The 18,137-nt window shown below is 31.1% G+C and overlaps 1 protein-coding gene across 1 annotated transcript; it reads left to right on the forward strand.

Moving 5' to 3' along the window:
* The first annotated feature begins 872 nt into the window (after nt 1–872).
* On the forward strand, nt 873–17,346 carry LOC142329053 (uncharacterized). Its single transcript, XM_075373332.1, has 3 exons — nt 873–2,520; nt 5,587–6,063; nt 16,125–17,346. Exons 1-3 carry the CDS (start codon nt 1,048–1,050, stop codon nt 17,307–17,309), a joined length of 3,135 nt encoding a protein of 1,044 aa, XP_075229447.1. The 5' UTR covers nt 873–1,047; the 3' UTR covers nt 17,310–17,346.
* Nucleotides 17,347–18,137: the final 791 nt, after the last annotated feature.

Genomic DNA, 18,137 nt, shown 5'->3' on the forward strand with positions numbered 1-18,137 from the left:
CTACATGAAAAATTTTGTTAAAAGTGTGCTTTTAATTGGTACATTCCTAGTAGGCCAAGGAAATACGATACAAAAATTTTCTATCTGGCCGATGCCAAAATGTACACTTTTAAATACTACGTTCTCTTTTTAATTTTCCGTAGATGGGATAGAGGTTAGAATAATAATTTACTAAACGTTCTTTGTCTGCGCTTGCGCTGTCGTTTGATAACGGCAAATATAACTAAACGTCGCAATAGACAGTGTGACAAGCATCAGCGCCATTGCTCAGTCGAGTAAAATCGTAATAATTATTCTTATATCAAATGTAAGACTATAATGACCGTTTATTGTATGAAAAATAGTTATAATTTAAAAACAACGAAAATAAAATACAATTTTTTATATTTTTACAAGCTTTCCCATTGATTAAATGGAACACCGCAAAGCTTATCTATCTAGAAATGAAATAAGTAATAATGATCTAAATAAATTTTGCTTACAAATCGTTTTCTCAGTTAAAACAATAGTACAGGAAAATATTATATTTCGTTTTTATTAATTTAAATGTTGTTCTCTTCAAAATTCTCGGATTACAAGCATTAACGTTTCATGCGAACATTCGCCATCAGATGAGGAGGTTCATTTTATTTCTAAACTATAACACTTTTATTCATGATGAAAATAATACACAAAAAATAACAGATTCTGGGGAAAAATAACTATGGAAAATAGAGAGGTGCTAATGTAACTACTAGTAGTAGTGTAATATTTAGCAAGAGGAGAAGAAAACACTTAGTAGGTAGACGCATCCACCATCAGGAGCGCTCTTCGTATCAAACTCTGTTATTAAATTTATCGACGTATTGTAATACTAAACTGGGTAGCTTACAATAGGTTATTGTGATTTGTTTAAAATACTGGCGTTACGTTCTTTAAAATATTTTATCCTAGTTACATTAAAATCTTATTTTATGTGAATAGGTACCGATGTAGTTGTGAAAATTGCAAATTCCAATTTTTGGACGTACTGCATATTTTTAGGTTACATTACTTTATAGGTTAATTATGTTGTCATCGAGAGAAGTCATGCAACTGGAAAATCAAAGGTTTACGATGAGTAATAGTGTGCCAGTGTCAAGGCAAATAAACAGTAAACCTCAAGGTACTGAGTTAACTATTCACAACAATAACATTCCTCAATCGAGTAATTTTGTTCAAGGAATTGGTCACATATCCGTTTCCAATACTTCAACCGTACCGAGTTCCGGACAGGGTAATAGTTCCGTTTACAATGGTTTTTACAGTAGTTCTACGTTTAATTCTATTAATAATTTTGAAGCTAGTCTTCAATGGTTAACAGAAAGTAGAATGCCCAATAATTCATTATTATCAGACAAAAATTTAAACTGCAGTTCCCATTCAACACCATCTCATTCATGTTGTGTAAACAGATTAGGTGGAGTAGATAATATTGGTTTATGTTCACCTCTTTCTGGAGATTCATTTAGATCAGGACGAGATACAGTTAGTTATCAAACAAAACCACCAGCTCTTTCTGTTAATGTAATTGATTCAGTACAAAACTGGTTTAACTTGCCACCTTTACCAAATCAGCAATATAGTAGTAAATATAATGATCAAAATTTAAACTGTTCACAAATGAATCTGCCGGTTATAGAACAAACAGATTTTAAGCAAAATGATATTTGCTTACAAATACCAGATTCATATTTTGAACAGTCTCTAAACAATACTAACAACAGTAACAATAAACACATAAATGGAAATAGCATAAACGACCTAAATAGTAGTAAAATTCCAGATGTAAATGATTTATCAAATATAAAAGGACATAATATTGGTTATCAATCAATGTCTAGAGAATGGAAACAGCCCTTACAGACAGCAGCAAATTATATATCAAGCCCAACATTATTTAGTTCATTAAGTGATTCACCAGACCATTATCTGTACTCATTACCTCCACCGACCTCAACTAGTTCTTATTGCATGGTAACAGATAACATTGCAAATGCAAGTGGTAAATTACAACAAAATTATGCAATGCAACAAAGTATAGATAAACAGCCTCCATCTATTATTAATTCAAGAGTTTTACCATGCAGTGACCAAATTAATCACATTAAGAATGTTTCAACTAGTCAGTCACAACTTCATCATCAAAATTCATCCAATAACAATAGTAATAATAGAAGTGATAAGACAATGTACGAAAAGTCGTTACAATTAGATAGTATTAATGACAGCCTTAAAATTAATCAACAAGTTGATATCACATCACAAAATTGTAATCATAATTTAAAAAATAGCAATAGAAAATATAATAATGAAACACATTATTCTTCAGCCTACGCTAATGAAAATACTAATAATATACACAATGATAGGCTGGAACAGAAATTAACTGATGTTTCAAAAGAAACTATTATAGAGATAAATGATGAAACTTCAAGTTGTTCCGATGAAAGTAACATAATAGTAGAAGAATCTGATGAAACTGAAGAAATTGATAGTGTTGTAAGTTTTACTATTTCATTACAGCTAAATTAATAAATATTTTTAATATTTATATAATGATTATGTTAGTACCTATCAAATGGATGTATATAGAATTTCTGTTATAATCAAGGCTTTATCTTAGGGTTTATGGCTTTCCTTTATCTTTGGCTTTAGTTTCTTTTCCAAATAGTTTCTCTTAAACCATGCTCTGCTGTTTTCATGGCAAGTTTCATTCCCAGTATATTAATTTCTCTGTTGTAGGAAACTTTCATCCTTAATCAAAATATTTATTTGCTACTTTCTGATTAAACGAAGGCCACTTGTTTTCAGAAGGAAGAATGATGTTTTAAAAAAAAAAACTCAAAACATTTGGTTAGATTATAATTATATTTATTTATTATATAAATAACTCAAACACATACACACAGCATAGGTCTTTATTTATATTCTCAACCAAACAGTCGCAGTGTGCTTTGTTAGAATGGCCTCCATTTAATTAGAAAGTACATTTATTTTTTAATAAAAGATGTTTTTTAAAAAACCAATCTTTATTCATACTTATACTGTCATTATTTTAACTATGTGGAAACCTCTTCATTGTTCTATGAAAATAATTATTCACAGATGACACTGTGAAGGTAAACAAATCAAAAGAAATTGTGTTTCCGTACATATAGTATTATGTAGGCAGAGGCTTTATCACTGTTAACCTCTGTGGCACAATGATTGCATTTCTGCCTTTCATCTGGAAGATACTTGTTGGATTTCCAGTTAAGACAGATTTTACATGCTATAAATTTCTTCTCCCATCAGCAGCTGTAATTGGACTTTGTACTTTAAAATAAACATATCTGACATTTTCTTTTTCTTGAAAAATTCACAAATTAAAAAATGTTCACAGGAGAATAAAAATACCACGACCTTAGTAGAAAGAAATGTGGAATTGGGTTACAGATAAATAAATACAATATAAAAATATTACTTATTAAACTATCAGTAGCAGAATAATATGTAAACAAAATACATATTTTAAATATAATTTACAGCTTAAGAATTTGAAAGTTGGATTTACATTCAACTTGCAATGTCTTTTTTAGTGTTTAGTTTTAAGGAACATTTCAATCATCAGATGAGGGTCTAGTACTTTCTTGCAAGTTGTGGTAATGAAATTGAAGCAAAGGAGTATAATATAAAATAACAAACTTGCACAAATTAAATGAAAATACTGAAAACTTCCAGTCTTTTTTTTATATGGTATGCAAATTTTATTACTTTGTTCCAACACAATCTAAATAAAGGACTAACTAATTAATCATACTTTTTTTTTCAGGCGGGTGGAACTCACCTGAAATTAGTTTATTGGGAGTTATTAGTTTATTTTCCCAGTAAACTAATATAATTATACTTGATGACTAGAACTTGTTCCTGAAACTTGTCATTAGACATAAAGAAATATGTTACCAGATTATTTTAATGTTTTAATATATTATATATATATATATATATATATCTGTATAATGTATAATGTTTCAGTAACTCTGAGACCATTAAAATATTAGAAACAACATAATATGGTAATAATAGTTACAAAGTTAAAACTGGGTTATTAAGTCAAACTAGATTAATGAAATAAGTTTGCAAAGTACAGTTTCTTATTTTTTAGACTTGATTTATAGGATGTGAAGTAGTTTCAGGTCAATTAATGATGATTCACTAGTTTTTATGGTTAATATAATGAAAACCATGGCCATAAAGTCCTTTCCATATAAAGAAGAAAACATAAATTTCTTTTCATTAACTCATTTAATATTTTTAAACATAAAAATTACAATTGTATTTTCACCGCCATTGCCCACAGTTTTAACAGCTCCCACATGAATTTAGAGATATTCTTTTCCACATTAAAGGATGAAAGTCGTAAAAACAGCAAATGTTTTCTGCTTATCAATATTCCTTATCACAAACGGGGAATTTTTCCTTTAATTAAGCCCCAAAACACACAGGTCACAGGTTAAGTCTGTCTGAACATTTAGGCAGCCACTGAATTTCGGAGCCCCAATCAATCCACTGTCCTTCAAAATGCTCATCTAAAAAACCTTTATGCTCATTCCTTATAGTACAGTAAGTTGGAGCACTATATCAATCTTATGTGGTAGTTAATTTCATACCATTCAAGTTGAAATTGAAGAGTAAAATAATTTTCAAACATGTTAATTAGGAAATGCTGTTAACACTTTCTTCGAAAAGTATAGTCCTGTCAAATAGATTCCAGATATCAATGCCCACATCATTACTGTACTGAGGGAATGAGTGGTCTGTGAATTTCTCATAAAAATGGGGATTTCTTTACACTGAAAATACACTTTCCTGGACTAGGATGAATGGCATACTTGTTATAGAAGAAAACTGGTTTCTATGATTTGACTGGTTTTCTATGAAAATCCCTTAGAAGAGCTTTCTTATAAGTTTCTCTTAAAGCCAAATCCTGGTCAGAAAGCTCACTAGAATGAGCAGGTTTAAAGAGTTTAAACCCAAAATCATTTTTCAGTATTTTCTGAAGTATTGTATGGAAAGCATTTAGTTTTGAAGACCTTTTGATGACTTAAGAGATCAATAATATCATAGTTATTTAGTCTACTGGAAGGATGTCCAGATTGTTTAAAATTGAGGACTGAGTAGGTGGAAAAGTTTTTTCCACATTTGGAGAGTTGCTATTGATGGAGCTTTACCAAAATGCTGAACAAATTTCCTCCTATGTTTTCATAGTTTCATTTGTGTTTGTACGCTTATGCACCCGAACACTATCAACAAGTCTTTTTTCAATTGAATACTTGGTTGTGTCTGGTATTTTAACTTAATGCTGCACAAATAAAAATTTTCATTGAACAAATGAAATAGTAATTTCATTTTTTATCCAATATGCTTTATGGTTTTAAATTTTCTTACTGATTAATGTTCTGTGTAACATCATTCTGTACAACTAGAGATTTCTATGAACATATTTATTTTTAAAAATGGGTGTTGAATTTATAAGCATAAAGTTGTCAATTTATCATCCTGCATCACATATATATTTTGTTACAGATTTCAATAGATGAAATGAAGAAAACTTTCATGTCAGAAGAACCAGTTGAATTGCGATGTTTAGTTTGCAATGTTAAATCGTCCACACAAACTCCAGCAACTCATTTCATTCATATGAATGATTCCTTCCCACTGACATCAGCATCAAAAACTCCAGTCGCATCAAAATTAATACAAATACTTCCAACTGATCTCCAACATTTTTTAAAATTACATAATAGCTTCATGTGTCGTCGTTGTTTAAATTTAATTGAAACAGTTGAAGTACTAGAAGTAAAACTAACATCAGTTAAACAAACACTAAGTGAAAATTTTTCTAAAACTGTTCAGTACTTTTTACCTGCAACACCTATTTTAGAAATAGAAAATGGAAAAGCAAAGATAATTGATAAAGAAATAATTCCATCCATTGAAAAATCGACTGAAATTCATTCTAGTTTCACAGAAGATGCAGAAACATCAATTAAATCTCAGAAGGTCAGTTTATCATTTGAGTAAAATAAAATGGGTGTGTGTGTGTGTGTGTGTGTGTGTGTGTGGAAAATATATATTTTTTATTATTTTTTGTTTTTTTTTTTAATCAGGTCTATTTGGCTCTGGCAGAGGATTATTCTAAATTAACTGAATTATTACTATGGCACTATTCACAATTATGTTGATGATCTAGATATTAATTCCAGATTTATCTCATTTATTTAATATTTATTGAAGTAGAATAGTTTGAATTATAATTTACTATTAAGTAACTTATTTTTTTACTTATTTTATTAAATCATTTTGTCTCATTTTGAATCCTGTGAATAGAGTATGTGCAAATTATTAAAGGATATAAAAAGTTATCATATTTATTCATGTGCAATGATAGCTTACTTATAAGGGCCAAAGTTGCAAATCTACCACAACTGTTTTAAAAGATTTTAATGGCTTTATTGCAATTTAATCTGCTTTTATTTACTTTAAATAAGTAGTCCATCACTCAGTCTACCTTCATCAAAGAATGTAACTTATCTACTTAGAAATAGAAAAGTGTATCGATGTTAACAGACTGGACTGCGATCAGTCCAAGCCCGGCTACCCACTGTAATTTTCCTCAATTATTCCTTCTACTGCTATCATCTAAATTGAGTGTTGCTAATAATTCAGTTTTAGTATAATCAAAGATGTTATGTTGCCCATAGTTTGGCAAAAAAGATTACAGAATATAAATGCTATGATATGAATTAATTTTCAAAAATACTTCAGCCCAGAAACCCATTACAGGATTGACGAAGTTATAAAAAACACAATGAAAATTTTAAATTACCATAAAAAAAATAAACAGGTCTTAGAGGAATAAAGATATATCATTGTTGATTACCCTGTCGTATATTGATTTTTTCTTATTTTTAATTTGCATCCAAATTAAGTTCTTGTAAACATATTACTACACAACAAAATCCAAAATAATAGTTTTTAAAAACAATGAATAAACTGAAATAATATCACAAATATAAAATTACCATACATAACACAACAGACAAGCAGAATCAGTTAAATCGGGATAAATGCTTCTACTTATCCCAGAGCAAACATGTATACAATTAACAAATGTATCGATCAAGAAATGTATTAGGACTGCTCCCTCTATGAATCATGAGATCTTGCAGATGGTGTGGAGGCTTGAGTGCTCAGTGATACAGAGTAGCTGGACCGAAGGTGCAATATATCTGTATCTGTTGAGGTATCTGTTGAGAGCCAGACTAAGGAATGATTCCTGAAAGAGGGCAACAGCTCTTTTAGTAGTTGTTAAGGGAGTAAGTCAGGAGGACTTAAATGGCCATATCAACATCACTCAATCTTCTGAGTACTGCGCAGCTGAAAACAATGGAAAACTACAGCTGCTCCTTTTCCAAGAAAATGTAAGACTGCATTTTCATGTAACAAAGATGGAGGCGCCTTCCTTGGTAAAATATTCCAGAGGTAAACTAGTCCCCTGTTCGGATTTCCAGGTGGGGACTACTAAGAAGGGATCACCAGAAAATTAAAAAATAACATTCTATGAGTCGGAGCGTTAAATGTTGGAAGTCTAAAAAAGGTTGGTAGGTTAGAAAATTTAAAGAGGGAAATGGATAGATTAATTGTAGATGTAGTAGGAATTAGCGAGGTTCGGTGGAAAGAGGAAAATGACTTGGTCAGGTGATTTTAGTATAATTAACTCAGTTTCAAATAAAGGGGAGGCAGGAGTAGGTTTCATAATGAACAAGAAGATAAGGAAGAGAGAAAAATATTTTTAAATGAATAGCAATAGAATCATTGTAATAAGAGTAAAATAAAAACCTAAGTCAACGATTGTTAATGTCTATATGGATACAAGTGCCCATGATGGTGAGGTAGAGTGTGTATATGAAGAAATTGACGAAGCAATTAAACACATAAAAGGGGATGAAAATTAACAATAGTTGGAGATTGGAATGCAAGCATTGGAAAAGGCAAGGAAGGAAATATAGTGGGTGAATACGAGCTGGGCAAAATGAATGGAAGAGGGGACCAACTTATATAGTTTTGCACAAAGTATAATTTAGTAATTGCCAACACCCAGTTTAAAAATCATAGAAGAATGTACACATGAAAAAAGCCAGGTGATACTGCAAGCTCTCAGATTATATCTTGATTACGCAAAGATTTTGGAATGAACTCGACGACTGCAAAGCTTACCCTGGAACAGACATTGATAGCGACCATAATTTAGTGATAATGAAATTAGATTGGGGTTTAAAAACTTGAAGAAAAGGTGTTAGATGAATAGGTGGAATTTAGAGAAGCTTGAGGAAAAGGAAGTAAAGAAAGTTTTTGAGGAGAACATCGCATGAGGTCTGAGTAAAAAAGATAAGGTAGAAAATGTAGAAGAAGAGTGAGAGAATGCTAAAAAGGAAATCAACAGAAGCGAACTTAGGCGAACAAAGAGAATTGGTAGAAAACCTCAGATATCAGAGGATATACTGCAGCTGATGGATAAATGTAGAAAATATAATAATACTATTGATGAAGTAGGTAAAAGGAACTATCGACAGCTAAGAAATACTATAAACAGGAAGTGCAAACTAGCAAAAGAAGAGTGGATTAAAGAAAAGTATTCAGAAGTGGAAAGAGAAATGATAATTGGTAAAATAGACGGAGCATACAGGAAAGTTAAGGGAAATTTTATGGTACGTAAATTAAAATCTAATAATGTGTTAAATATTAACACAATATTAATAAATTGTACACCGATTTATAGTACGAAAGAAAAGGTTGTTAGATGGGTGGAAGTGAATTAGAAAATGGTGTTAAAGAAGAAGTCGAAGAGGATGAAAGGGGAGAAACAGTACTGAGATCTGAATTTAAGAGAGTATTTAAAGATTTGGATGGCAGAAAGGTTCCTGGAATAGATGAAATACCTGCAGAATTACTGTGCAGTGCATGTGAGGAAGCAATAGATAGATTATACGAACTGATGTGTAATATTTACGAAAAATGGGAAGTTCTGTCAAACTTCAAATAGAGTGTTATAGTCATGATACCAAAGAAAGCAGGAGCAGATAAATGTGAAGAATACAGAACAATTAGCTTAACTAGTCATGCATAAAAAATCTTAACTAGAATTGTACAGAAGAATTGAGAAGAGAGTATAAGAAGTGTTAGGAGAAGTCCAATTTGGTTTCAGAAAAAGTATAGGGACAAGGGAAGCAATTTTAATGTTCAAGGATGAGTAAAGAAAAACTTGGCATTTATAGACCTAGAAAAGGCATTCGATAACATAGACTGGAATAAAATGTTCAGCATTTTAAAAAAGTTAGGGTTCAAGTACAGAGGTAGAAGAACAATTGCTAACATTTACAGAAACCAAACAGCAGCAGTAATAATTGAAGAACATAAGAAAGAAGCCGTAATAAAAAAGTGAGTCTGACAAGGATGTTCCCTATCCCTGTTACTTTTTAATCTTTACATAGAACTAGTTGTTAATAATGTTAAAGAACAATTTAAATCTGGAGTAACACTACAAGGTGAAAAGATAAAGATGCTACGATTTGCTGATGATATAGTAATTCTAGCTGAGAGTAAAAAAGATTTAGAAGGAACAATGAATGGTATGAATGAAGTCCTACACAAGAACTACCCCATGAAAATAAACAAGTACAAAATGAAGTAATGAAATTTAGTAGAAATAATGTAGGTGGTCCACTGAATATAAAAATAGGAAGGGAAAAGATTATGGAGGTAGAAGAATTTTGTTATTTGGGAAGTAGAATTACTAAAGATGGACGAAGCAGGAGTGACATAAAATTCTGAATAGCACAGGCAAAATAGCCTTCAGCCAGAAATATAATTTTTTTACATCAAAAATTAATTTAAATGTCAGGAAAACATTTTTGAAAGTATGTTTTTTGGTGCATAGCTTTATATGGAAGTGAAATTTGTACAGTCAGAGTACCTGAGAAGAAAATATTTGAAGCTTTTGAAATGTGATGCTACAGGAGAATGTTAAAAATTAGATGATTAATAAAATGACAAATGAAGGGGTGTTGCGGCAAATTGATGAAGAAAGAAGCATTTGGAAAAATATAGTTAAAAGAAGATACAGACTTAAAGGCCACATATTAAGGCTTCCTCTGGAATAGTAGGCTAATACTGGAGGGATAGGTAGAAGGGAAAAATTATGCAGGCAGGCAACGTTTGGAATATGTAAAAGAAATTGTTAGGGATGTAGGATGTAGAGGGTATACCAAAATGAAACAACTGGCATTAGATAGGGAATCTTGGAGAGCTACATCAAACCAGTCAAATGATTGAGGACAAAAAAAAATTAGGACTGATATAACTGGCAGTTACATTCGGCACCAGATGTATAGGGATCACCCAGCAGGTGTCGATTTAATCAACTTAACCTGGGAAACGTAGGTAATATTACAGGAATTATAATAAACTGGATATTACAGGATGCGTTTTATCCTTATCAGTAAAAATCTGTGATCACTAAATAGTTTTTTAAGTTATTTTGTATTAACTTAAAAAGTAAGATTTTTTAAATCTAACTTTACTAAAATAATTTTAATCCTTCATTAGAATAAAGGGATAAAAACACCTTTGTTAAACAGAAAAAGCTGAAAAAGGAGAAAAATAAGTGCAATCAAAATTAAATAAAACAAATGATTATAAGCACACATGCTTACTTAATAATAGTAATCAGATTCTGCTAGGTGAATATAAATTAAAATCTTCTGATTATACTAATCTTTACATTCAGTATTGTATTCAGATTTAGAAAAAATTAAGTGAACATAAAGTACACTGCAATGTTCATTACTTAGAAACTTATTACTTATCACAAATATATTAAACCAATATGTAATGTAGAAATGCTGGTGGAACATTTATTAGTCAGAATACATTTGTATTAAGTCATAACCAAATACACCAGCTGGCTGAAATTGATATAAGATCATGTAACCATCTGGATCAGCTTATCTCTGATTTAATATCTAATATATACATCTCATCTTCATCTTTAAAGTACATGCAAAAAGCATAATCAAGATGACAAGAATAATTTTTTTTTTAAACAGGCTCACAAATAGAGTGATCCTCATAGTTTTACTGGTGCTTTCTGATCTCATTCTACTAGCAAAAATGTTGAAAAAAGTTCATATAAACATGGGTTCGGAAATGCTTCGTTAGCTAGTTATAGCTAGCAAAAACTTTTGCCCTGATTCCTGGGCAGAGTGAAATAAAACTGAAATTCTAGAACCCAAATTAAGGAGTAAGTTTGATTGCTCCTTATAGTTTATGAAAACAAATTGAATAAAACAGGCCTCAGAACCATATCATCTGTAGCTTTCAAAATATTCTATGTAAAAGAGATCTGTTATCTAAAACACTTTATTTGTGGGGGGAGGGGGTGAAAAAAGTTTTTGTGTTACCATTGCCTGTAAAACAAAAACATGCAATATAAAAATAAAATCTAATAAATAATAACAAAAATTAAAACAAAATAAAAACAAAGTAGAAATTTAAAAACAAAATTATAACTTAAACTAATGTATTAAAAACATACAAAATAAAAAACTTAAACTAGAATATTAAACACAAAAATATGCAACTACTGTAAAAAACAATTTAACACTATTAAAATACTAACACTTCAGAGAAATGAAAACACCCGGTCCAAAACTTCTTTATTATTGCCCAGGATTTGATGAAAATTCCTGGGGAATTTAAATTTATGACACAAGGCTACATAACATATGAGGATGTGGAACACAGTCAAGCGTCACTTGTATCGTACACATATTGGTACATTTTCTGCTGACATCAGGTACCCATGAGTAGCTATCGTATGTTTGCAATCGACAGGACCACTTCCTTTCAGCAAATTTTCCTGTGGGAGTCTCATTGAAACACAGTATCTTTGACATGTCAAAATTTGTTATCTACTGTGGCAATCCACACATCTTGCCACCTTGTTCAAAGTGTTAGTTTTACATAGTTAATAAAGTCGTATCTAGTAATACAGGTAGTGGAGGATAGTTGACTACACGTGTTTTTAGCAGCGGAATCTGTACATTCATTACCAGGAATCCCCACATGACTAGGGATCCAGCAGAAACTCATTTATGTGTTGTGATAGTTCAACTCTGATTGAATTGTAGATTTTGGTGATAATAGGATGTCTGGAATAAACATTTTTTAAGTCTTGGGGAGCACTTCATGAGTTGCTACAAATAAGGATATGACGGTACTTAGGGTTAATGATATTCAAAGCCTTATTTGTAGCATATAGTTCAGTAAAGATACTCATAATACGGGTAGACCAAACACATAGGTTCAGTCATTAACAATAAATGCACATCAAATGGTATCGTGCTATTTCAATCCATCTGTGTACACTACTGCGTGTGGGTTTGTCTTGGAGATAATATGGTGAGACATTTGCTGAAAGAAAATAGGTGGAGTTGATTCTTTATTGTATATCGTGAGGTCAAACATAAAATTTATAAGATTGATTCTCCAGAGGATACAAATATGGATAAATTGGAAAAATAGAAAATGCATCAATATTTATAAGGTGCTGTAAACATCGGGTACGAATACCTACAGGTGCAGTATAACACAGACGGCCGTCTGTGTTATACTGCACCCTTATACGGCCCTTTAAGGAATCCAAAAAACTGGATGGAAATTTTCCAGATGTTAATGTTCATTTGTATGTGTGTGTTCAGTGTTGGTCTCTAAATCACCTTATTATATCTGCAGAACTACTGGACCGATTTTGATCAAACTTCCTCAGATTAGTTCTATGTATGGAGCATTGATGCCACTAAATTTTTAACTTAAAAGGTCAAGGGTGTGAGGCTGTAAAGAAGGTCACCCTCAGTATCAAGATTTTACCTAAGATATAATTAAGGCAAAAAAAATTTTTTGCAAAATCGGACCCCCACCCCAAAAAATGCTGTCTAGTTGTCTGCTGTGTAGTGACATCGAAGGTGAACAATAGAATTAAATAAATGAATAGTATTTAAAGTGTAAAAAGGTAACATGGTCTGGCTGGCTGTCAACTTGATTGCCTGGTTGACTCGGTTTCTGGTACGTTAAGACTCGTGGCTACACCAGTTTGCCAACCATATAAGCAAAATTTATTCTATGTAAGTTGTGAAATTACATTAGTTTAGTTAGTGCCAACTGCCGCTGTTAATACTTCCACACCCACATAAATTAAATACGGTATGCGTGCACACTCTAGGTAGAATCATTGAATTAAGCAAGCTAAAAAATATTAAATTTAAATAAAATGATTAATATTTTAAATTAAGTAATGCGTGTAAGCCGTACATCAGAAACAACCCACAGTTGTAGGACTTTCCCATCACGTGGCTTCCCAGAACATGGCTTAGCCGCATAATGGGAAAGTTCTACAGCTGTGGTGTCAGCCTTTTTTTTTTACATTTGTAATGCAAAAACTTTTGTTAAATGACAAATAAGTAAAATTTATTATCAAAGCTTGTACAGAATTTAATTCTGAGGAGATTGGTGTAAAATAGCCTAATAAAAATAAATTGAAGTAAAATATTTTCTATTACTAACATTTACTGTATGAAACTTTTATGCTAAAAAATAAAACTGTAATTGATACATTTAATAAAATTTACAGTAGATTTTCAAAAATCTGTCCTACTTCAATACATTTGGCTGCATGCTTTTGGATTACTAGTGTTGCTTATCACAGGACTTTCCTTAATTTGTATGGCAGCACCTGTAATATGAGCAACCAATTCTTCGCAGGTGTGAACTTTACTCTTATATACAATACTTTTCATCCAGCCCCACACGTAAAAAGCTAACTGTGTTAGATTAGATGATCTTGATAGCCAAGAGTGAGGTCTATCGCAGCCAATTTATCACTCAGAAAATTGCTTGTTTAAGTATGCTGATAAGGCACATGAGAAGTGGGGAGGCATACTATCATGTTGAAGGACATGCAGTATCTTGATGCAAGTGGAACATCTTCAAATAGCAGTAGCAGTTGTTCCTTAAGGAATTCTAAGTAAATGTTGGATTTTAGACATCCCGGAAGAATGAATGTTCCAATTGGCTGATCGTAAACTAGATCACACCACATTTATGCTAAATCGGTGTTAGAAATTACATTCTACTATGTTTTTGTGTGTGGATTGACTACTGTCCAAGTGTGTTCATTGATGTTGTCCTGAGTAAATTGAGCCTCGGCATTAAATAATGTGAATCCAGCGGTTTATATTCAACTAGTTGAAATATTGCAAACGAAGAGCAGGATCTCTTGGTTGAACAATTTGTACTCATTAATTATGGTAAGGATACAACATGTTGTTATGAAGTGTCTTCCACACCATAGACTGGGAAACTCCGAACTGTGGAAAGGTGTCATGTATTAACACCTGGACTACACTGAGTAGCCTGAATAATGGTTTCATCAATATCAGTATGATGTGCAGAATGGTCACGGTGAGTACTAATGCTAACCCACCGGGTTGGTCTAGTGGTTAACGCGTCTTCCCAAATCAGCTGATTTGGAAGTCAAGAGTTACAGCATTCAAGTCCTAGTAAAGCCAGCTATTTTTACATGGACTTGAATACTAGATCGTGGATACCGGTGTTCTTTGGTGGTTGGGTTTCAATTAACCACACATCTCAGGTATGGTCGAACTGAGAATGTATAAGACTACACTTCATTCACTCTCATACATATCATCCTCATTCATCCTCTGAAGTATTATCTAAACGGTAGTTACCGGAGGCTAAACAGGAAAAAGAAAGAGTACTAATGTTGGGAAGTGTACCAATTTCTCCTAGTTTATGGAATATTCCACTTGTTTTAGTATTTTGAACTCATTAGGAAAACAGCTTTGATATTTTGCAGCAGTTGTATTTCCATCATACACCTGTAAGATAAATACCATGTCAGGCCGTATTCCTTAATTGTAAATAACTAAGGCATTGCTGTAGTTTGAAACCAATTAAAACAAAAACATACACATTTTAACTATACTGTACGGCAAAAATTTACAGCAGTAATGCACAACATACAATGCACTGATGACATGACATAAAATCCATTGTTGGCCAGCTGATCTCTGTTACCAACTTATGAAAACATAATTTCTCAAACTTTCAGTTTGATAGTGAATTCTTTAAAGGTACATAAAACTTTATTGCCTGAATTACTTTATACTGGTTTTTCTATTCTATTAATATTTGTATAATAAAAGAAAAATGATCTTTATCTTTAATATAATACTATTATTTGCTTTTGCCCAAGAAAGCAAAAACATGCTTTGAACATGTTTAATTTTAATCCTTTCTTTTTCATATGGTGTTAATAATAAAAATCAAATTTTTTGAAGTTGTATTTGTTTTTTATTAGGCTATTTTACATCAATTTTCTCAGAATTAAATTCTCTACAAGCTTTGATAATAAATTTTACGCATTTATTAGTCATTTAATAAACCTTTTGTATTACAAGCATAAAAAACGTGTTTTTAGAAACAATTTTTTCTGTTTTATCCAATCTTATGAAAACAACTGGAGAGATTGTCCTGGAACCTATTTTATTCAACTTTTCGGGTCAGAAGCCATATGTTTATCCTTAATTTGGGTCCCTAGAATTTCAGTATGTTTTAGTTCACTCTTTGCCTAGAAATCGGAGAGAAATCTTTCATCAGTCATACCGCTAATGGAGCACTTGCCGACACATCTTTACATGAACTTTTTTTATTATTTTTGATAGTAAAATGAACTCAGAAAGTGACATATGAATCACCTGTATTATATGATCCAAATTCAATTGCACTACTGAAAACATCAAACCCCTATGGTTGTTGCAGGCACTATAACAATTTTATTATAACTGAGAATGTTAAGACTTTACTATATTTTATTACTATTAATGTTTAAAAGAGATGTTATTCGGATATAGTCCTGTCCATTTCATTTATAACAACTTCCTATTTCTGTTGTTTTTAATTGGTAAATATTTTCTTTTTTTTAGGAATGTGTTGAAAATAATGAAATGGAGGAAGTTGAGGAATCAGAAGAAGAAAGATATGAGAAAAGTGGTGATGATGATGAGGAGGAGGAGGATGAGGAAATAGATGAAAATTTAGAGAATGGTGTCAAAGTTAGCAAAGAAGAGAGTGAAAATTATGAAGAGGAAGGGAAACGGTGCAGTGTTTGTAGTAAAATGTTATCTAGTGTTAAAAGTTATAAGAAACATATGCAGTTGCACACTAAATGTTTTAGCTTTTATTGTGAATATTGTGGTAAAGGTTATAATTTAAAAAACACTCTAGAGAAACATATAAAACTATTACATAATGGTGATAATAGATATCAGTGTGAAAAATGTGGTAAAACGTACAGTCAAGAACATCGGTTAGATGATCATTTGAAAAAACATTTAGGGCAGTTTAAAATCAGTTGTAATGAATGCGGTAAAGGTTTTATGGAAAAAACATCATTAGAACTTCATAAAAGATCTCATACGAAAGAACAACCGTGTGTTTGTGAAATATGCGGATCAAAGTTTGTTAAAGAAGCTAATTTAAAAGCGCATTTACAAATATGTAAGAAAGAAGAAATTGGGTGTAATTTATGTTCAGAAATATTTTATTCTAAAACGCATTTAAAAAAACATGAAGTAACAAATCACGGAGCAAAACCCAGTACAGAATGTAATATCTGCGGTAAAGCTTTTGTGAACGTTAAAGATTTAAAACCTCATATGAGATCACATTCTCAGGATAAACCATTTGAATGTAAAATATGTGGAAAACGTTATAAAAGTGTAGGAAATTTAAATCAGCATGCTAAAATACATGATATTAATAAACTTTTAAGATGTACTCTGTGTGGGGAGGGATTTCGTCGTAAAAAGACTTTAGAAGATCATATGAATAAACATTCTGGTGAACGTCCGTATAAATGTACTGATTGTAGTAAAGCCTTTTTTGATTTACACAATTTACAAATCCATAGAAAAATTCACTCAGGTTTAGTTAAAAAAAAATCCTGTTCTGTCTGCGGTAAAAAATTTCACCACGGTTTAAAAGTACATATGAGAACTCACACAGGAGTCAAACCATATGTATGCAATCACTGTGGACAAGCATTCACTGTAAATAATACACTTACTAGGCATATCCAATTGAAACACCAAAATGTATTAGAATCATGAAGTGTAAATTTTTATAAATAAAGTTTTTAATCATTTTCTTAAAATTTATTTTTTTATTTTACCTTAAAAAAATTAAGGTACTTACATATTAACGCCACTGCAGCTACAGCTTTATTTAAAAACAAAGTAGTCAATCGGATTTCGGTGGAAAATGAACAGTCTCTTTATTAATTTTAATAAATGGTTATTTATATTTATTTATTTTATAAATAATTTAACCAAACCTAACCTACGCTCGCTAACCTTGACTAATTAACACCGTAATTTTTTGAGTATTTATTTAATAAATTCAGTAATTATTGCAATTATTTATTATTTAAATAATCAAAACACTCCTGTTAATTAGTCAAGGTTAGCGAGTGGAGCGAGCGTAGGTTAGTTAAGTTTGGTTAAATTATATTTATAAAATAAATAAATATAAATAACCATTTATTAAAAAAATTAATAAATAGACTGTTCTTAATCTATGTTAAACTCTACATCAGCCCATTTTCCACCGAAATCCAATTGACTACTTTGTTTTTAAATAAAGCTGTAGCTGCGGTGGCATTAATACGTAAGTACCAAAATTAACTATTTAAATTTTATGAAAATAGAAATTTGAATGATAACTCATATATTTAAGTAAAATTATAATATGTCATATTATTCACAGATAAAACTAGTAGATAGCAATTTAATAATAGAAATTTGTTTTATTAATGATGGGAATTTACTAAAATATTTTTTAGAACAGTACTATCAACCTTATTAAACTTTTATATACACAAACACATATACATATATATAGTATATAACCTATTAATTATAATAGTTATCAAAACCAGA

This window comes from Lycorma delicatula, chromosome 8 (assembly GCF_047948215.1).
Source record: "Lycorma delicatula isolate Av1 chromosome 8, ASM4794821v1, whole genome shotgun sequence".
Lineage (NCBI taxonomy): Eukaryota > Metazoa > Arthropoda > Insecta > Hemiptera > Fulgoridae > Lycorma > Lycorma delicatula.